This window comes from Vitis riparia, chromosome 18 (assembly GCF_004353265.1).
Source record: "Vitis riparia cultivar Riparia Gloire de Montpellier isolate 1030 chromosome 18, EGFV_Vit.rip_1.0, whole genome shotgun sequence".
Classification (NCBI taxonomy): domain Eukaryota; kingdom Viridiplantae; phylum Streptophyta; class Magnoliopsida; order Vitales; family Vitaceae; genus Vitis; species Vitis riparia.
Genome location: NC_048448.1, coordinates 10,820,171 through 10,843,392, shown reverse-complemented (window position 1 = coordinate 10,843,392; position 23,222 = coordinate 10,820,171). Strand labels below are relative to the sequence as shown.

General features: G+C 32.3%; 2 protein-coding genes across 2 annotated transcripts; both read left to right on the top strand.

Moving 5' to 3' along the window:
• Positions 1 to 10,151: 10,151 nt before the first annotated feature.
• On the top strand, positions 10,152 to 15,524 carry LOC117905397. Its single transcript, XM_034818326.1, has 6 exons — positions 10,152 to 10,400; positions 11,840 to 11,901; positions 11,996 to 14,317; positions 14,406 to 14,431; positions 14,499 to 14,585; positions 14,739 to 15,524. Exons 1-6 carry the CDS (start codon positions 10,292 to 10,294, stop codon positions 15,361 to 15,363), a joined length of 3,231 nt encoding a protein of 1,076 aa, XP_034674217.1. The 5' UTR covers positions 10,152 to 10,291; the 3' UTR covers positions 15,364 to 15,524.
• Positions 15,525 to 17,798: 2,274 nt separating this feature from the next.
• LOC117905385 (glucan endo-1,3-beta-D-glucosidase) lies at positions 17,799 to 22,175 on the top strand. Its single transcript, XM_034818316.1, is given in 6 exon segments — positions 17,799 to 17,969; positions 18,417 to 19,081; positions 19,155 to 19,317; positions 19,320 to 19,477; positions 19,630 to 19,933; positions 21,904 to 22,175. Coding segments are annotated over 6 exon segments (1,395 nt in total). The 5' UTR covers positions 17,799 to 17,902; the 3' UTR covers positions 21,942 to 22,175.
• Positions 22,176 to 23,222: the final 1,047 nt, after the last annotated feature.

Here is a 23,222-nt window from a genome sequence, read left to right as displayed (position 1 = left end):
TTTATCTAAATTAAATCTTTTAAAAAATATTTATTTGCATTAAACTATTATTAGTATTATTTTATTTATTTGCTTAAAACTAAATATTTTTAATTTATTAAGTTTCGAGTGCAATACCCAACCAACCCATTACCCTTTTATTTTCAATACACAGACAAAACCCTCAAAATAAAAAGAGTGAAGCCATGTTTCTTCCTATTATTGTTATTATAATAATATATTTACAAATAGACTTTTTCCCCTACCAAAATCTCTTCCTTGGCAACACGCGTCCCTCCGTTATTTTTGTTTTTTTAATCCCACAACACTCTAGGGCCACCTCCACGCCCCTCATCATATTTCTTTTTTTATTTTATTTTTTTTCAACCAAAATATATATAATATATATATTTTCTTCCATACCCCAAACTATAATTTATTTTCTCCATTAATTCGAATATTCAAAACTTTCTAATCCTTATTAATAACTCTATTCATATTCATATATTTTTAATCTTTTTTTACTTAAAAATTTAATTTAACAATCTTTCAAATAATATCTAAAGTGTTCAAAACTAATTAACAAATATAAAATATTAACTTACAGATTAAAATCTTACCTAGAAAATGAATCTTCAACCCTAAATTTCCGATCTCTCTAATATTAGTGTAAACAAATTTTTTTAATACAAAACATAAGAAATATCTAATTTATATCTAATGTTTTTAAAAGCAAAAAGACTTTTTTACCCTTATTAAATTAATTTAATTAATTTTTTTAAAATTATAATTTTACCCCTAAATTGGATTTGGGGCATTACACATATATTGATTTATGCTCAATTTGATCTCCTATTGGTGTATATTTGGTTGTCACGAAAATACTAAAAAAAAATGAAAAAAAAATTCAATTATTCTTTATTGAAAGTAAAATAAGTGAAAAATGGAATAGGATGTTATTTCACTTTAGGAGGATCTACCATAAAATCTATTGTTCCCATTTAATCAACAAATTGGACTATAAGTAATGTAACATATGGTTGGTATTTTCACTAAAATAAAAAATGTGATATATTTCCATTTTAACTTTTGTTACTTTAAAGTGGCTAATAAGAACCTTCTCCACAAATGACCGATAATATTTTTTTTTATAAAATTTAATTATTAATTTAATAAATAAGATAAGTGTGAAATAAAGGTTAATTAATTAAACAAAAACACCCAAGAGAACAATGAATTATGTTTGTAAAATTTTTTTGAAAACTATTTTCAAGCAATAATGAAAGAATAATTGAAATAAAAAAATGAGAGTTAAAGAAATTGCAAACACTAATTTTATAGTGATTTGGTCAATTTTGTTTACATCCATTCTCCTCAAGCTCTTTTTGAATAAAGGTTCCATTAGTATGAAGCTTCAGCCAAACTCTCAAGTCTTTATAATTGGATTTCAAGCATCGAGAAACACTACAATTAATCCTTCAAATTTATCCTCAATTGGAAGACTAAATACTCAACCTTACTTGAAGAATAAAAAATTAAATCACTTAATCCTAGCATAATTAATGAACAAGTACAAAGCAAAGTTACAACGAACACTAGGATGCACTTAAAATGAGAGTTTAATACACCAAAGAGAAAATAAAAGCTTTTAATGAGAAATAAGTAGGTATAGAGTTTAATGTAAGAGTTCTCTTCTTAATAAATGAATGGAAGCTCTCTATTTATAGGTTTTCAACCTTCGAGTATCAAAAAGTGCACTAGTAGGTTTTTCTTAATCAATCGGTTAATCAGTCATTATGCATTTAATACTTAGTAAGTAATCATTTGAGGTTTGACCAAACCTTGATCGGGGAAAGGTAATCCTTGATTGGGAAAGGATTTCCCTCAATCTAGAGAGCAACCCTTTGGAAAAAAGAGAAAGGATTTTTTGCACCCCTTGATCAATCATTGACCGAGAAAACACAATTGGTCAACCGGTTCCCTAACAAGTTCAGCCCATCCTCGACAAATTGAATATTTTTAGCTCAAAAACCTATCTTTTTTCATTCCAATTCGTTCTAACACTTAGACAATATCTTTAAATACTTTTATGAAAGAAATTTGAGAGGTTTTTGTCTAATGTTTTAGACAAATACTCGAGTTTATAAAAAATACAATCATTAAAGTTTAAAACAAGTATGAAAAAGATACACGTGTGAATTAAAAATTCTAAGTGCACCCAAGTGATCACCTTACATTAAGTCCCTATGGTTCAATGATTTTCATGCTCTCTTGATTTTGCATTTCTTTGATCCTTTGATGATTGAGGACAATTAAGTTTCTCAATTAATACCTACAATTTCTCTTGATTTTAAATTGTTAGTACACTAACTATGATTTCTTATCATCAAAACGTGGTCTGGGGACCTTTGGGCTAACAATAAGTTATTTATAAAATACAATAACAAATTATAATCTTTTTCAATGTTGACCAGAAGAACACAAATGCCACAAATATGCTCTACAACATCGGAAATTATATAAAAAGGACATGGAAATTTGTGACATTGATATACAATAACCATTTTTATATTTTATTTTTTACCACAAAATAAATAGAATACATTTGACCTCTCTCAATTTCAAACATTATTTTGATTTTATAAACGTTTGTCCAAGATAATAAAGTGATTAAATTCCCTTTCACTTATCTAAAAAAAAAGTTAATTTTGCTCTAATATTATAGCATAAGTGTATTTCCAAACACTAAATTAAAAAATAAATCAAGTATCATATATACACAAAAGTAAGTAAAAAATTTCATATAAAACATGCTACAAATGATTTATCATTGTTTAGTTATAAGCGATTTTATTTGGTAATAAATGTTGTTGAAGAACTTATAAATATATATATTCACCCAATCTCCATAGATATCGACTTAGTTTATGATTATTATTTTTTAGGTCAAAATTACCCTTTTTAAGGAAAGGGCAAAATTTTAATACACACTCAAATTCCTCTTTCTTCTTCTAAAATTTTTCATACAAATCATGCTAGTAATTGTGAAACCAAGGTTTGGTTAATCTTGATTTTGATGATAACAAAACAAGGTTTAGAACTAATGATCATATTTCAAGTGTGATTAGGCAAGACAACTTCCAAAGTGGCAATTCAAAGACAAATCAAGTCAAGGAGAAATCATGAAGAAGAAGACCACCTCAAAGAGAAGAGTTTTTCAAGACAAAAGCTTCTTAGGATCTCTTTGTAAGATTGTTGGTGCACTAGGACTTTCATGCATTTCATTATTTATTTATGCACCAAAATCATCCAAGAGTAATATTGTTTTAAATATCTTAAGAATTGGATGATTTCATGTTTTCAACTAAAACCTTGTGTTAAATGATTTTCAAACTTGTGTTAAAAGGTTTTAAGTTGAAAAAAGTTGAGTGTTGAGCCAAAAAAATGGCTCAATCGGTTCAACCGGTCGATCGGTTGTGCTCGTCCGGTCAAGGACCGATTGAGGGAGGCCAAAAACTTTCTCTCTCTCTTAGTGGCCTTCTCTTCCCGGTCAAGGTTGAACCTCAACCGGTTTTGGTCAAGGTTGAACCTCAACCGGTTGAGAACCGGTTGAGGTCCGGTCAAGGTCCGATTGAGGCCCAACGGTCACTTTTCCTAACGGCTAGTCAACCGGTCGACCCCTAGCTCGACCGGTCGAACCCCCAACGGCTAGTATGACTTTTTTCTTCTATAAAAAGGCTCTAAACTTCATTGTTTCATAAGCTAAACCTTCCCAAATCATTATTGATTATATTTGAGCCTTGGAAGAGTGTTTTTTGAGTGCACCATTGTTTCATAACTTGCATATCTTTAGTGCACCATTCAATCCTAGTTTTTTTTGTATCTTTGAGTCTAAAATTCTATTACTATGATTTTGAGATATCAATCTTTGTATATCTTTGAGAGGAATTTTCTCAAGTGAGGGGTATCACTTGAGAGGTTGTTCAAGAGTGGGATAACTCTTGAGAAGTGTAAAGGGTGCTTGGAGCCAAAAGTTCAGAGGGTGAATTGGAACCATAATCTAATTGTAAAGAGATTGGAAGCTTGGTTGAAGCTTCAAGATAGTGGAACTCTCACTCGGTTAGGAGGTTGAGGAAAGTGGACGTAGGCAAGGAAGTGTCGAACCACTATAAACTCTCGTGTTTGCACTCTCTCTTCCCTAACTCTTTTAAATTATATGTAATGTCTTTATTTTGTTTATTATATACTTGCATATAATTGTCTCTTATTTTTGCATAGTTTAAATTTGTTAAAAAGAGACCATTACCCTATTTACCCCCTCCTTTAGGGTGATTACCATAAGTTGAATTAGCCTCAAATTCCTAACAGTAATGATCTATCATTGTTTAGTTATAAGCAACTTTATTGGCTATAAATGGTGTTTAAAAAATGACAAATATGTATCCACTTAATCTCTTTAGATATTCACTAAATTATGATTTTTTGGGTCAAAATCACACTTTAGTGAAAAAGACAAAATTTCAATATACATTTAACTTCCTCTTGTTCTATTTTTTCTTTTCCAATCTCCCTTAAACCCTATCAAAAATTTTAAAGAAATTTGTGTTTTTAAAAACAATAAATAAACAAATAATAATCTCCAATATGTTTGAAGTATATTTTTACCATTTTTTTTTTTCATTTTCTAAGGTTTAGATAAGGATGGATAGAAAAGAATGTTTGAAATTGTAAGGTTAGATGATTTTTGAAGCATTCAAACACTATGCCTCAAAACACCTTAAAGAACATCCAATCTTTTAAATCCAAACACTTAGAGGATGTTTGTTTTTTTAGTTTTTTGTTAAAAACGATTTATTTTCAAACTTTAAGTTGTTTGTTTTTCTACTTTTTCATAACTTATTATAAACTTTTTACTAAATAGAAAAGGTAAGATGTTGATTTTTTTTTTTTTTTACTTTTTAATGCTTAATAGAAATAAAATATTACGAAAACAAACAACTTAATACTTAACACTATTAAGCATTAAAGTTCTTAAAGTTAAGTAAAAAAAATTAACATCACCTTAGTGACATTTTTTTTCTTCAATTTCCTTCTATTTTTTAAAATATTTTCACTTCTAAATTATATTTATATTATTCCTAAACATTTTTCTAGTAATTTGCTCTCAATCATGTAGATATTGTTCAATTTGGTCTCAAAAAGTCCTCACGGCTTTAAAATGAACTGACAAGGTTAAAAAAAGCTCAAACATTTATAACGTCGGGAACTTCTCCTATCTAATGTGAATTATCACAATCACCCTCCATGCAAACATAATTTCATTGTGCCACATAGGATTACAAGGCAAAATAAATAGACACCCCTTATAAGACCAAACAAACTCCTACATTGTGATCGAAAATTGACTCTAATACCATTTATAATGATTTTCTTTCAATATATGTACATAGTTAAGAGTGAATCATTACAAATGATATCAAAGTCAATATTCAATCCTTATGTGAGAGTTTGTTTAGACCCACAAGAGAAGTTTGTCAATTTGGCTCCACAATCATGTAGGACATAATAAGGATGTTGTATCTACATAAGGGTAATTATGGTATCTTACATTGAATAGGGGAAAAAGTTTTCGATACTATATATGTATAAGTTCATCTTAACGTTGTAGATGTGTTTTAAAGTCATAAGGGTCTTTTGGATCCAAGGTGGATAATATTTACATAGTTGGAAGCAAAATATCTCAAATCGAATAGGGGAAAAAGTTCATAGTGTTATATATGTATGAACTCTTATTAACCTTGTAAATATGTTTTATAGGTATGGGGACTTTTTAGGCTTAAAGCGAACAATATTTACATGGTAGAGTTTGAGTTGTTACACAAATTATCACCGTTAATCTAAATTAAGATGTCTTATGATAAAATGATATAACAATTCTTTGAAATCCAAACTTGAAACATAAAACCACTAAACAAATGATGGATTGGAATTACTAATTAAGCTAATACAATCAATGAAATAGTAAGTGGTAGATAAAAAATCGAAAACAAGTACATAAGATGGCCATGATCAAGGGAAAGATACCAGACTATATGCCTTAATTCAATAGATAACTCAAAAAATAAATTTTTGGAAATAAAATATGGCCATTGGAGTTCTCTTTAATGTATAGAAACACTAGAATGATCCAATGATAATGATTAACTAGATTGAGGAGAAGTAGACAATCAAATGTATTTGGGTATTGTCAATGGAGTTCTCTATTATGTGTTCGCCAATTGTGTGGATTAAAAGCCTAATAAATAAAATGCAACAAGTGTTGATGACATTAATATTTATTATTACGGAGTTTAGATATTTCTTAATCACACATGTGACACTTAGAAACTCAAGACACTTAAAACCATTAAGTCTAGTCTCCCAAACTTAGCTTGTTATGTTGAGTGATGCTACGTAACATAGAAGTTAAAACGAATAAAGAAAGCAACACTTAGAGAATTTGAAAGAATGAAAGCTTGTATCATATGGTGTTTTCATCAAATAGGATTACCATTTATTTATATGCACCATGGGAACTCTCTAGAAACCTTTTCTTAAAATTTTAAAAGCATATATGTGTAAGCTATGAACAAGTCACTTACAAGAGTTTACAAAAACTCTTTAGGATACTTTCTAGAAACCTTTTCCTTAAAACTTATAAAAGCATTTATATATAATCTATGAACAAGTTACTTAAAAGTGTTTACATGAACTCTCTAGATAGTCCACACAACTCCAAATATTCTTATCCATTTCTTGAGATATGTAGATGCCTCTATGTTAAGAAATTTACCACTTCAATAAGGAAAATGAAAATTGTCATCTAACATGAAGGAGAGAAGAAATGAGGAAAGCTAGGAATGAAAAAAAAAAAAAAAGAAATCATGGAAAAGCTCTTAAAATTTTATCTAAAATTTTATTATAATTCTTCTTAAAATTTCTTAACTTAGAAGTTGTGTTTAGTTGTGGATTTCCTACTAATTAACCATCAATAACCACTTAAGTATGTAACCAAATCAATAATATTGTAATAGAAATTATGTGTTTGATATTGATTTAATTTTATTATTTAATTAATTTAATTACATATGAGTCATCATTAAACTCATAATTCTCATCATATGATTAATTTAATATTTCAATTTAGTTCAATCTACTTACTTAAAAGGTACTTATTTGAGTTTGAAATCATCTCAATGTAACCCACCTCTGTATCTGCCCAGATTAGTTTATTAAAAAAAAATAAGAGACTATATTCTACATCGATAGACATACTATATACCATTGATTGATATGATAAATACTTTTTACTTGTTTTATTGATAATAATAAACATCTTTAAATATTATATTGGATAGGACATGTTAATCAGAACAGGAGGGTCATCCTTATTCCAACCTCATTTCATTTATTTAAAATAATTCTCATATTTGTCTCATATAACTTTTTTTTTTTAATTTTTAAAAATATTTATTTTTTTAATTACATGAAAATGAATATATTTTATAAATAATTAAATTATTATATTTTGTTATAACTTATCTTATAGAAAAATATTTTATTATTATTATTATCTATGTATTAAAAGTAGAAAAATGAAAATTAAATTAAATTAATTTTATAGATAATTGGGGTGAAGTAGGACAAGGAAATACTCGAACCCACTCTAAACTCTTCTCGGGATTTTAAAAAAAAATCCAAAATTCATCTCAAACTCATTTATTTAAATTTGAAATCTGTCTCATTAGGGGAGGCAAATCATAAATCTTTTTTATGCTTGTAACTCCTTGATGACCACTAACAATGAAAGTAGGTTGAAGATGGCCATCACTGCATTAGCGAAGTTGATACCACATATTTTGAATGATAAGGCTCTATCATGGGGAAAATGATTACAACAATAATCACCAACTTTGTCATATCCAATAGTTGCAAAACATTCCTTATTGTCAATTCAGTAAGTACATCAATGTTCGCTAATATGTTATGTATGTGACTTTACTAAAAATACTATTTAGCATCTTGTTTTAATGAAAATTAATATTTTTGTAACTTGTTTTCAATCACTCTTTTAGGTTATATTTAGTTTTCAGAAAATTTGAAAAAAAAATATGTAAAAAAGTAAAATAAATAAATTAAAGAAAAAAAAAATAAATTTAAAATTAATCTATTATTTTTATACTTATTTTTAATTTGTTTTACTTATTTTTAATTATTTCATATAAAATTAAATAATTTATAAACACATAAATTTATGACTAATTTAATTATATTTAATTTTCTTTAATATTTCTATAATTTAATTAAATATAAAATATAATTTTTCTTTTCTTTTTTTCTTTCTTTAATACTTTTCAGAACTAAGTATAAAATTAATCAAACAACTTTTTAAATATAAATAAATAAATTTATGAAGAATAACTTAAAAAATTATTTCTCACTCTTAAAAGTTTTTTTAAAAAAAGTTAACGTTGCTAAACCTGCTCAAACCGTCGGTTATTGTACAAAAATTGCTTTAATTAACGATCTATTTAATTTAGGTTGATATCAAGTCATATGATTTGTGTTTGGCACTTTGTTTCTCCTTGGAGCTCCTATTTTATTATGTTCGACAGAAAGGAACTGGAAGCCTCCTTACAATACTACAACGGAAGCTCAACAGGGCAGGAGCCAGGTCCAAGAAAATGAGCTAAGAGTTCTTAAAGGTTGTCAGAAAATCATTTTTAAAAAGAAATTATGTTCTTAAAAAACATCAAAATTTTAAATATGAAGAACAGTTTTCTAATTTTATTTCTTTTATGAAAGTATGAGGCACTTGCCTATGATAAAGAATTCTGAAAGTATTATTTATATTTTTAATTATTTTTTCAAAATATTTTTAAATCTAAAAAGTTTATCAAATTTATTCTAAAAAACAATAATATGTTTAATAACCGAAAACAATTCTAACAAACAGTTTTATAAAATATTCTTTAATATTCTGTAAAATAAAAATATGTTTGCAAACCTCTTTTAACTTATTTCAAATATTTTAAAATATTTTTTAAAAATAATTTTTATATGTAGTGTTTTATTTTTAATCATTTTACTATAATTATTTTTAAAATTAAGTTTAAAAAAATAACTAAAAGATGTTATCTGAAAATACCTGATTTTTATTCTTAAAATAGAAAATATAAAATATTTTTTAGTTATCAAACATGTTTTCTTGATTTTTTGTTTTAGAAAATAAAAAAACTGTTTTAAAAAATAATTATCAAATAAGTCCAACATTTTTTTAAAACAATTCATCCATTGAAAAGTTTCTAAAATGGACCTAAGAGTCCACTTTTTTTTGGACATTTTTTAAAACAATTTTTAAAAATTAGTTTTTGGCTATAATCCTCAAAAATATTTTTTAAATTATTGGTAAGAATAAAATTCATTATTGGACCTTTGATACAAAAAATAGTTTTTAATATATCTAGAGATTAAATAAATAAATAAATAAACAACAACATCTTCCTACCCCAGACAAATATAATAATAATAATAATTTAATAATTTTAAACTCTATATTGGATAAGATTGTATAACTATCACTCTAAGTTAAGGATAACAATATGCTATACCTTAAGAATTTCTTTTAAACCTTCAAGGTTTAGAATATTATCTTATCATGTACAGTACTATTTATATATATAATTAAATAAAAAATTTATTTTTCCAAGAAATAATTTATAAGCATTCATAATTTTTATTTATTTATAAATTATATTCATTTATAATGAAATTAGAATTAAAAAATAATAAAATTTAAATTATTAAGAAAATGAACTCCATTGAGTTGATGAACACCTACCATATACCTTAATTGCGATATTAAAACATGAAATTGCCCTTTCACCTTAGTTTGGCACCAATTTTCTGAAGCATACAAATTGATATTAAAAGCATGATGGCAGGGTCAAGAAGCTTCGAAGAGAAGCCCATTGAAATCTCTGCCATTGCTTGGATTGTAATCAAAGTCAGGGCACTAAGATTCAGAAGTTGTAGAGATCCCCAGAGAGGGCTAACGTTCACGTCAAACTTTCCAGAGTAAATTTCAAACTTCTTTTAATAGTTTCGGACTGGACTTCCCACCACACCCAACTTTGACAGCACCCGCCCAACCAAAAAGGAAAGAGAAACATTCCCCTCTCAGTAAGAGCTAACAAACCAAAAGCATAATCTAAGGCATTCCGCCATTTGCCAAGGGAAAGAGTTTGGAAGATAGGAACTTCGGAGCACTAACATGGCAAAGAGATCAGATTTTGCGCAGAAGCTGTTGGATGATCTGCGCTTGCGGAAAGAGCGGATGGCTGCTGGTCAGACCTCCGGCCGTTCTTCGACAATGACGGGAGGTAATTTTGATTCACAAATTAAACTCTGTTAGCTGCTAATCATTTAGGCGAGTTCAACCGTGAATCAAAATCCTTTTTTCGAATCCAGAGTTGTTGTTGTCAAGCGTGCGTGCTGAGTTTTGGAATCAACTTGAACACCTCTTTTTTTTTTCTTTTTGGTAACTGAGGAAAATAATAAACTTGTGGAAGTGTTTTTTTAATCATTGTAATATTTTAATTGTTTTAATTATGTAAAAATAAATAAATTATATTACATGATGATGAATATGTTGGACTAAAGGAATGGTTCAATGAGTGTCTTTGGAAACTATTGCTTTATCTAAAGAGGGATTTGAGAGGTTGGAGATTGTTATTAGATAAGGCCCATTTGTTTGATAGGTAAGGCCATTAACAATTATTAATTCGTTCCCAAAAATACAATAGATGCCATAACCACTTGTTTGCTAAGTTATAATTTCTTGAATGGTTGGTATGTGTTACAGTACAAAGTTTCAGACACTATATATGTAGTGAGGTTCTTTTAATCATGTAGACGTGTTTTAAACTATAATTATTCAAAATGGATAATATGCTACATGGGAGGGGGCAACTTGTTATAGATGATATCGGAGTCAACTTGGTGTGAGATTCTGTCTTTGACACCATAAGAGGTGTTTCATGGAACACAATGAGAACATTGTTTTTTTATAAAAGATGATTATGATATCTCATATTTGTTAGGAAGAAATTCGGGAACTATATATCTAGTGGCATAATAAAGTGGATTTCTCTTAACCATATAGATGCGATTTAAAACCATCTAACACCATTGGGCCTAGAATAGACAACATCAATGTAATCGTTACACAATCCAACCCAAAAAAAAAACAACCATGGGTTGTATGTTTTCCAGGTTTCGAACAACCAAGCTATGGTTTTGACTTTTGAGCTCTAAAATTCTGTTGCTCCTCTTGATGGTATGCTAGAACAGCATTGACACTAATCATCTAAAAGGGTATTACTGATGGATCATGCATGGTTTTCAGTTTTTCAACTTCTAATTGTAAAGAGTCTTATAGAAAAACCAGGGGCAGATCTCATGGTTAAAAACTTAACTAATCAGCTTTTTTTTTTTTTTTTTTTTACTTGGTAAATTTATTGGTACTCATCAAACAATGATCCAGACCATTTTTTAGGACATTGACATGATTATATAAGATGATAGTGAGGGTCCCAACTTACCAACATGAAACTAGAGAAGAACAGTAGGACCCTTTATTTATTTGACCTTTTTTCCCCAAATTCACTAATCCAAGGTGTAAATTTTGTGGCTGGTAAGGGCACACAGAGTAGCTAAAAACTTTGAATATTGACCCAATTCCAAATTGTAATGAAGTGGTTAGAGTTTGAGCATGCACTGACATCTATAATTCATTGTTGTTTTCCTGTGAAATCAACAGAAACATATAGTTACTACAGGCAAACTCAAAAAGGATTTACAGAAATAAAAAAGCATGATATTGTAAGTTTTCATTCCTCATACTTTCAATCTTTGCTTGAAACAGTTGAAGTAGATGGTTCAAACTTCATTAGTTGAGTTTTTTCATGTGCTGCAGTTTGGTTCGAAAGCAGGACACACACCCAAAAGGTCAAAGGGAGAAAACAGACCACTGACCATTGGAGATTCCTCCAAACAGATTGTTTCCTATGGGAGAGGCCGAGGCTCAGAACAGATGGGAGATCTTTCTTTGGCCCTTGCTCTTGCCTTGGAGAATGGAGGAAAACTCGGAAAAATGAACTCCTCAGGCAGTAATTCAGTGCTTGGTTTCCTGCACCAAATTGGTAGGAGATCAGGGAACTTTGGGAAGATGGAAAAAGGAAGAAGTGTCGATATGCACAGGTCTTCAACTAGTCAGTTTCCTACTCTCTCTCCTCTTCAGGTCAAAGAGATATCAAAGGGTGCACAGAAATTGAATCAAATCCTCAGAGCCTGCTCTAATGGTATTAACTTTGACAGCTATTCTATAGAAATTGGGAAGGAACTTCTGAAAGGCGCCATGGATTTGCAAGAGTCCCTGAGAATGCTTGTAAACCTGCAGGAAGCTTCAGAGCACATGGTCACCCCACAGAGGAAAAACCGGATCAAACTGCTGGAGGGTGATGAAGATGAAGATGATGACATTGTCAAGGTTGATGAACAGAAGCAGCTGGACCGACCGATATTCTCCTTTGATAAGCCCTCAAGGGGCACACACCAAGTTTCAAGGACTGGTCTCAAGCAGAGGCTGACTCTGACATACTCATCAGAAGCTTCCAACTTGAACCATGAAAGCCGAGCTTTAGTTACCTCAAATTCTCAATCAGGATCAGCTAGATATGTCAATGATTTCAAAGCTCTTGGTGTTCTATCCGAACACAAGAAAACTTCAAGTTCAGCAAGATCAAAACCAGACAAGGGTATTCCAAATATAATTGCCAAACTAATGGGACTGGAAGAAATTCCAGGAGCTATGGATTCAAAGCATGGAACTCAGACAGATTTGAGCTCCAGGCAAAAAATGGATGGAAGGGATTCAAAGAAAACTGCACTTGAAGGCACCAAGAATGATGAACCAAAGTCCAAACATGCTGAGAATATGGCACTCCAAACTGCAAGGCAGAGGGTGAAACAGTCCACCAAGACGCTGGTGACCCAGAACACTGCATTTGGGCAGCAAGCAGAAAAAAACCCAGGGACTCGCAATGCCAACCTTGAGATGGTGGTTCATAATGGAAAACCACCTTGGAAGGACTCAGAAAATGTTGAAGGTAAAAATGCGGGGACAGCCACAAAGAAGGCTACTGCAAAAATAAGCAAGCAGCAACAAAGCAACATTCAATTGACAGAAATTACCGGAAGTCAAAATGGCATACTGGAAAATGCAAGACGGCGGGACGATTCAATCCTCAGAGAACATAAGGTCATGGAAAGGCGCGAAACAAAAGAACCGTTCTTAAAGCATGTGCAGCTCCAGGTGGCACCACCTACACATATAATTCCAGAAGCTGCAAAGGGACTGCAACATAAGACAGGGCAAAATGGAAGTACACCTCAAGCAGAACAGAGATATGCAAACAGGCTTTTCCCAAGCCATCAACAAAATATGGTAAATAATCTTGGATTGCATGAACTGAACATGATCCAAAAATCTGAGCATCAACAAGAAAAACATCAAGCAGCAGAGAAGGAGCAGAATGTCAGGCAGAAATCACAGGGGGGAGTACAGAAAGGAATTGAGGTAGTCTCGAAGAGTTCATCAAAAAGCACGCATGAGACTGTGAATCTGCAAAAGAAGCATCCACATTTGAACCAATCCACACATGGTAAGAAAAGTTCAACAGATGCAATTGATGCGATGCCACACAAAGGATTTCCAAATACCAAACACCATGAAAATATGGTCAGATATGGAAGTCCTACCAACTTAAAGGTCAACATAAAAGATTCAATGCACAAGAACTTCGATCAAAGTGCCTCACGAACAGATGTAGAACTTCAATCAAAAAAGGCAAAAGCTAACATTCTGCCTATTATGAAAGAGAAGGCTGTTCACGTTACACCCGCTCAGAAGAAGATAGACAATACTAAAGTGCATAAAAGGGAGACCCCTCGAAAGATTGATGAAGTAATGACCAGAAGAAATGGAACTAACTTGGTAAGGCCACTGAAGCATCCAATATCAATTCTGCAAGAAATGAAACAGAGAAGGCAGGACAAAATTGGAGGCACCAAAAGAGCTGAACAAGGGAGTGCTGTCAGACACAAAGAAGCAGAGGTGCACATTATTAATTCCAAGAAATCAGAAGCAAACACCCAACCATTTGCTGTGGCACAGAAATTGCATAAAGATGCTGAACTGGCTTCCAGTTTGTACGGTTCTGTGGGATTGAATGCCAAAGCCTAAAAGAACCACATACTCTAGCTCCAAATGACACTGTAAGTTCATCTTTTCTAAAGATCTGCAATTTGTTTCACATCATATCTAGTTTGAATTTAGATGGCATCCAAACAAGTAGTTATTATTTGAGCTGAGACGAGTTTTCTTGATTGTTGTACAGTGCCAAGACATAATCTCGAAGGGTTCCATTGATCAGCAAGGCCAGGCACCTCTTTCTATCAAAGATCAAGAACCGGGTTTCTCAAAATTGTATCAAATCCGCTTATTGGTAAGTACAACGTTCTATTTCAAGCTTATGTACCAACAACATCCCTGCTATGTGTTCTAATATACGACAGTTTCCTTATATATATGTATAAAATTACAACAACAAATACAAAAAGTTTGTAGCCAAATATTGTTTTTTCTTTCGTTGTTTCAGGAAATCAAGAAAGAAGTGTGGATCTCTCTCATACTGTTCAACTGGAGCCCCAGAAATTTCCAAATCAAGGACACAGCAGCAACCACTGACAGAAAATGAAAACCACCTCAAGCAGATACTAATAAAAAGCCAACTATTTCTTAACACAGCAGAGGCACTCTTCAAACTCAATGTTCCTGTTGGCATTCTTCATGCTAGTGGCCATGACTGTCATGATGAGGAAAGCAGGCTCATATTAGATTGCGGCTATGAACTAATGAGAAGAAAAGGGAAAAGACAAGAACTCAGTGTTCATCCTTTCGTGAAGATATCGATCAGTTCCACAAAGATAGCTTCTTTGGATGACTTGGTAAAGCAGTTGCATATAGACTTTGAGAAGTTGAAATCATGTGGCAGGGATGGGAGTGATGACTGTGATGCTGCAGACTACCTACCAAAAATGCTCGAGCTAGACGTCCAAACCATGGATCCAGATGTGAACTGCTTGTGGGACCTTGGTTGGAATGATAAGATGTTTGCATTTATTGAAAAAGATGATGTTATAAGGGATGTGGAGAGGCATGTTTTCAGTGGACTCATAGGTGAGATTACCAGAGATTTTTTGCATCTAAGCATACCAAATTGATTGAAACAGAGCAGTGTAGAATGCTTTGAGAAGAATCGGTTTTCTGCTATTTTGTTGTAGTAGGGGAATTTCAAAGTTGTATGTGATTTTGTAAAACATAAATTAAGGGTAATCCGTTTTCCAAGTTCCAACTCATAAATACACGGATGCTGTTCTTTTTATGTTTTCATTGCATAGAAAAGGCAATATGTTCATCCCATCCTGAAACATTTGGATGCTTAGCCACTTCTTCTTGGTTTTTTATACACTTGGAACCATCGGTCAGTCTCTCTACCAACCCAATCCAAGCTGAGATGTAGAAATGGATAAAAGTTTATGAAATTAAGGCCTTCAAAAAAATGTAGAGATAGAGTAAGTCCATGCTTTTGCAGGCTGAGTTGTTGGGAGTAAAGACATCCATCCTTAGCAGAGGAGATAAAGATACTGCAAACTTGTATTTTTAAAGATCGGTGGCCAAAATCTATCAGAAACGAACCCGATTCACTATATCTGGTATGAGATATTGGCTCTTATCTTCTTGGCGCTTGGAACCATCCTCTAATTGTAACTTGGAAACTGTGGGTTATTGGCTTATTAGGCAATTCCTACTTTCTCAGTGATAGAGAAAGCTGGGATATTAATGCGAAAGACGCTTTAAGACTCACTTACATCATTCCACGGATCTGACTGATGCTGCACATGATGTATACAAAGACTGCAAGCTTGGTATCATCTGAAAGGGGAAGATACTAATAACCAAATGCTTAACATGATGTATAAGAAGGCTGTGATATTGACAAGAAAGATGCCTTGGGGCTCACATATATTGGTCGCTAGTTCCAAAAGATGCTCCACAGAATGGATATGAAGGTAGTGGGCTTGGCATAATCTGAAAGTAAGAAGATACCAGTGCTTTAATAAAGCTTTCCCTCCTCTTTTCTATTGGGGTTGACACTTAACTCATTCGTTGAATGACGGGTTTGCTTCTATTGTATATTGTTACAAAGGAAAAATTTATTTGCAGTCACAATTGAGAGGAGAATGAGCGTCTTCGCTATTATAATATTTTTGTCTTTGTTTAATTAGTATGTTCTTAAGTATCGGTGTACTCTATTGCCACCTAGAGATTATATTGATCGTTAAACCATGTTAAATTGTATTAACAATGACAATATCACATGTATACGATGAAACTTGAACTATGAAAAAGAACCCAGTTTCTTGATTTTCTATTGGATTTTCTCAACTCAGTACGGGTTTTTCTTCCTTTTCCTTTTCTTTTTCCTTTCTTTTTCTTTTTTCTTTTTCTTTCTCTTTCTCTGTGCACTGCTTTGAAACTTGCTTTGATGGTCTTATCCTTAGATCGGGTATTGGTTATTGTATTGATTAGGTTTTTATAACCAACCAAGAAGCAACTTTTATAACCAAATGATACTCGTGGAGCAGCTGCATTGTTGGAAAGAAAGCATGAGTTAAGGCTACAAATGTAGTCAAGATCCTGTGCTTAATTGCGAGTGCTTTTCTATATAATAAAAAAAAATCAATCAATCATTCATAAAGTAGTTCTTGAAAAAGCATCTGATAAGATAAGTGAAACAAAATGGACAAAGAAGCAGCTAGGCGAAGAGCTTAATTGCGAAGGTTTGGAAAGCTCACTTTCCATTTTTAATTCGAGTTTACTTGCCCACCAATTATGCTTAACCCAAAGCTTGTCCTCCTTTGTGCCTTTGTCCCTCAAGCAACAAATATTCTACCAGTATGTGAGAAGAAGAAGCTCCCTTTTAGTATCTGCCTTTTCTGCTTTTGCCCATTGGAAATTGGAGGGAAAGCCATTTCTTAGCATGGAAGGAACAACCAATCCAATCCAAAGGCCTGCTCAAAGATTGGAAGAGTCGTCGAGATTGCTTTTTGTGAGAGAATGAAAATGCAATAAGGGGTCCTACTGGGGCTTAACTCTGATAAATAACGTGAAACTTTACACAAGCAAAATGACAAAAGTTTATGTGGTGCTTGGCAATATGCAGTGTTAAAAAGACAGCTTTTGGGCAAATGTGGTATATGTTCAAATGAACCATGGACCTGGATTTTAAGCCAATATAGAAAACGGAAGGGATCTTGTTAAGATTATGAACCTGGATTCAAATCCACATTTGACATACCGTGTTAATCGGGTGTAACGGGCAGAATTAAGGCATCTGGTCATTTTGAAGCTTGAACGGATGTCCAGTGAAATTCCGAAAAGCAACACCGAAAAAGGAAAAGTTACTTTCGGTTGATGTTACCGCAAATAATTTAAAAAAAAAAAAAAAATCAGAGTGAATCCCATATCTACCCTTTGCCATACAAAGTGGCCATGCTAGCTACTAGGGCTCCACGTACAAGATGGAAGTTCCAGCTTCCGGTTTCCAATTCGGTGGAATTTACTCTTGGCATCAGTGACAGTGCCTGGTGTACCGTGTCCTTTAAAGTTCTCTTTCACTTTTCAGTATTTAAATCTCCACGGCTTTGCCTCTGTCACTTCGTCTTCATCTGCTCCACCAAAACGATAAGCTCTCCAGCCATGACGACGGTTCGTTGTGCTTCGGTGGCCTTTCTTTTCTCCCTCCTACACTCTGTTCTTCTAGCAAGTAAGACTCCTGAATCTTGCATGTGCAGGCCTACGAGATATGACCTGCGTCTGTTTCTTTGAGATCCATGAATACTGTTTCATCAATATCTCGTGTTCTTGCAGAAACTAGTGTTGTGAATATTTCCAGGGTGTATTTTATTTCTTGGTGGTCTGTGCTTCTGATATTCTGTTCTTCTGAAATGAATCGCCTCTTTCATGTCATTTTCCAGAGAAATTGAAATAATAGTCTTGAGAATCTTTTTCCTTTTTTGAGACTCGTTTTTTTCCTTGCAGTGGCATCAGATTTAGAAAAAATCAATCATGCCGACTTCAATAATTTATTTTTTCTTTATTTTGAACGTAACGGCTAGATTTGATGTTTGAACTCTGAAATAATTCAGATCGTTACGACTTAACTCGACCTAGTCGAACGAGTTAAATCTGATTAATCCCTCTGTTTGTGCAGGATCGGAGTCGTTCCTTGGTATAAACTATGGCCAAGTCGCCGATAACCTCCCCCCTCCGTCAGCAACCGCAAAGCTTCTACAATCTACTTCCATTGAAAAAGTCAGGCTGTACGGAGCCGACCCAGCTATCATCAAAGCCCTTGCCAATACCGGCATCGGAATCGTCATCGGAACAGCGAACGGCGATGTCCCGGCACTAGCTTCCGATCCCAACTTCGCCAGGAATTGGATCAATTCCAATGTCCTTCCCTACTATCCCTCTAGCAAAATCATCCTCATCACTGTCGGAAACGAAGTCATGACCTCCGGCGACCAGAATCTGATGACGCAGCTCTTGCCGGCGATGCAGAATCTCCAAAATGCCCTCAACGGCGCATCACTTGGCGGCAAGATTAAGGTATCCACCGTCCACTCCATGGCAGTGCTGAAGCAATCTGAACCGCCTTCTTCTGGAAGTTTCGATCCGAGCTTCGGGGACCTGATGAAAGGACTGTTAGGGTTTAACAAAGCCACTGGTTCGCCATTCGCGATCAATCCGTACCCTTACTTCGCATACCGGAGCGACCACAGACCTGAAACGCTGGCTTTTTGTCTTTTTCAACCCAACTCCGGACGATTGGACTCTGGGACTAATATCAAGTACATGAATATGTTCGATGCCCAGGTGAGTCCAACATCTGGACCCTCTATGCAAGTGAACTGGGCTGAGATTAAGTTTTGGGCTGGGCTTGTTTCAGGTGGACGCTGTTCGAGCTGCATTGAACTCGATGGGCTTCAAGGAAATTGAGATAGTGGTTGCGGAGACGGGCTGGCCCTACAAAGGAGACAGCAACGAGGTAGGCCCAAGTATTGAAAATGCCAAGGCTTACAATGGGAACCTGATCTCGCACCTGAGGTCACTGGTGGAACGCCCTTGATGCCTGGGAAATCAGTGGACACATATCTGTTTGCACTCTACGACGAGGACCTGAAACCTGGGCCGGGCTCAGAGCGCGCATTTGGGCTTTTTAAGACTGATCTCACCATGACCTATGATGTTGGCCTCTCCAAGGGCGCCCAGGTGAGAAACTGTCTGGAAGAAAACTGTGCCAATTATTTATGATTTGAGAGCATAGTTTTTTTTCATTTTATTTTCAGTATCAGTGGCAAAAATTATACTGTTGTGGTAACAAAAACGGTTTGTTTAACATAACTTGTAAATCATGCTTAAAGAACACTACTCCGGCACCGGCAACCCCCAAAACTCCGGCCACTCCATCTCCATCTCCATCGACGAACGGAACGTGGTGTGTGCCCAAATCAGTTGTATCAAATGCCCAACTCCAGGCTAATCTGGACTACGCCTGCGGACAAGGGATAGATTGCCGTCCAGTCCAACCAGGTGGGGCTTGTTTTGAACCCAACACCGTAGCATCACATGCTGCTTATGCAATGAACCTCTTCTACCAAAATTCTGCTCGCAATCCATGGAACTGTGATTTCTCACAAACAGCCACACTCACATCTAAAAATCCCAGTAAGTCTTCTCAAACCCCAATGCCTTTACAAATTGTTCATCGGCAGCCTCTCTGCCCATACCCTAAGCTTGATTATTTCTTATTGTTAAAAGCTTACTATATTATAATTATATATTTAGTTATTGTATATTTATTTATTTAGTTATTATATCTCTCCTTTATTTATTTATTATATTATTTTTTTTTCTTTTTAGGATGGTAAATTAATCTTTATTTTCTTGTATTAGGCCTACTTAAATTTGTACTTACTTTCAAGAAGAATTGGTAATGAGAAATTCTAAATTTTCTTTTTTCTTTTTGTCTTTTTGAATCTCTTTTTGGATTTCAATATAGTATATAGCAAAATCAATCTTTAATAGGACTTTTAATTTGTGATCTCATGGAAGAGAGTTTAGTCTCGTACACTACTTTCATATCTATTTGATTGTGGAATTCTTTTTTCATCTTGTATGATCGTGGGATATCATAATGAATGGTCACATCATTTTTCTCCTATTTGTCTCTGGTATTTGATTTTGTGTTCATTTTTTTCGATTCGATATGCTTTCTTTTGTTTGGTAGTTATTTATTGTTTATGGCCGGTGAACGAGATAATTCTCTTCAATCTATTAGTGGGTGATTGGATAGAAAAATTATTCATATTAGAGTTATGTGATATAAATTTTCTAAAAATCAAAAAGATGTGAAGTTACATCATTGGCATTTTACGCAAACCTATGAATGAAAAAAGAAGGAAAAATATGCAAGACAATGTTAGATGCTTGGAAAGTAAACTATTCGAAAATTATTATTTGGATCAACAACTCCATTGGTAATTCGATAAACATACAATTGACGAAGTATAAAACTGTTAAAAAAAAAAATTGGGAACATTTTAAAAGATTGTATACACATATAATTGACGAAGTATGAAACTATCAAAGAAATTTGGGAACATTTTGAAAGATTGTATACGTAATTTAATTTTGCATTTTTCCTATTTGTTTGTTGGATACGATTAATTTCACAATGAATTTAAATTATTTGATAGAATGAATTTTAAAATTTCAATCAAATTTCTACCGTTTGAGAATCATTTCAAAATATTTTTTTTATTGGTGTATTTAAGCTTCTTCTATATTGTTGAATATAAATCCAAATTTTGTTTCTTACTCCTATAGTTTTATGTCTTCTTTTGTCTTTTTTTTTTTTTTTAGAATGTGCCTGATTAATATTTCTTTCATATCTTCTTCTTCTTATTCTTCTTTCTTTCTTTGATGGTTTTAGTTTTATATCTTCTACTACTTTTTCCTTTATTTTCTTTTTTTCAACATACCTCTATTTTCTAGTCATATTTTTGGATGATAAAAACAGTTTTTATAGAGATTGGTTTTTTATTAACATGCTCCTTCCTCTCCTCCTATAGCTACTTCAAGACTTTTTAAGATTGTGAATTCTTCTCTCTCATGTTTTTCTTATTGTCTTCCAAGCTATGATCAAGGAACTTTCTACTTTATATAAGACTAATACTTGATATTTGATACTTGAATTAAATGGTACAAACTCGATCGATTGCTAAGGGATTTTCTCAACAGCATTATTATGAATTTATTTATGAAGCCACACTTGCTTCCACGTTTTCAATTTTTTCGTTAGCAAACTCTCAATATTTATTGCAACCACATCCTGGGTTTGCGAAGGATGTTAGAAATTATTAACATATTTAGTTACTATATATTTATTTATTTATTTATTATATCTCTTATTTCTATAGTTACTAGATTAGAATTATTGTATTTCATTTTAAAAATAAGGGTAAATTAGTTTAAAATTTTTTTAATTAAGCCTATTTAAATTCTAACAATGTTGCACCTATTTTCAAAAAGAATTCATAATAAAAAAAATCCAAAATTCCCTTTTCTCACTTTTTCTCTCCGAATCTTTTTTGAGATTTTAACACTTAACAACGCCATTCCTTCCCGTTTGTCAGGCTATAAGGGTTGCATTTACCCTGGTGGGCGTACCTGAAGAGTAGAGATGTTGCATTTGGTAAGAATAAATGAGTGATGGAGGTGGGTTGCGTTCGGCTTAATGGAGGAGTGGAATCTCTACTCTTCGTTTTCCCCGCTTCCTTCTTTTTCTTTTTTTCATTCTCCTTCTTCTTCTGTGTCTTTCAAGTGTAAAGAAATGAGGGTGCTCCAGGGTTTGTCATGCTTGTGAACTGGGAAACATAAATTACATAACAAAGATTCACTTGCAAGATATACTGACCAATATTTGTGGAGATGATAAATATTTTCTAAAAAAATTTGAGGAATTTGGCTGTTTAACCATTCAATCAAATTTACAACAAGGAAGATGAAAGTTACCTTCATATTTGAAACCTTATTTGAATCTTTCTTTATCAATTTCTAGAAAGTGCTTAATAAATCAGTTTAATAATGTAATATGATTAATTATTTAATTTAAATTATTACATGCAATGAAATAATTGAATATTATAACTTAAAAGTAATAAATAAAAATAAATACTATTTTTAAAATCATGTTTGGAAAACTATTTGTTGTTTCGTGTTTACTATGTAAATTTGGAATTTCAATAATTTATAGAAAATAAAGTTATTTTTTATCAAATAATCTTAATATATTAGAAATAAAATTAAATAATTAAATTTAAATGTTCAAATTACTCATATTTTGATTTTGACAATATTTTAAATCATTAAACATTAACTTTTACTAAACATCCTAGTGGTTTTTTTTTTTTTACTTAAATTTTAATGTATATATATATAAGTGTCACATTTGAATGTATTTTTTGTTTTTAAAAAATAGAAACTCTTATATAAAATATTGAAACTCTTCTACAAGAAGAAAAAAATTACTTCATATTTAAAATAAAAAATTCAACATTTTTAAAATTGGAGGAAGTAAAAAAAAAATTGCTTCCTTAATTTAAATTTTTTTTTTTTAATATTTTCAAGTACATAAGATATTCACCATTTTTTTGTCTTAAAATTTGAAAATTTTGTTATAAGATTTTTATAAAAATGCGTGTTATCAATATCTCTACGTGCAATTCATTGAGACATGAACCTTTCTTTATTCCCATTCTTTTCTTTCTTTTTTTTATAGGAAAGAAGTTGAATAAATTGAATAAATATCGTCATTTTTTATTCATTATTCGGGTTGATAAACTAAATCAAATAGTTATATGAGTGAAATAAAACAGCTTATAAATTCGAAGTAAAAGGATTGAGTCTCATTTCCTATGTAGAAGAGTTAAATGAAAATAAACATAAGCAAGCA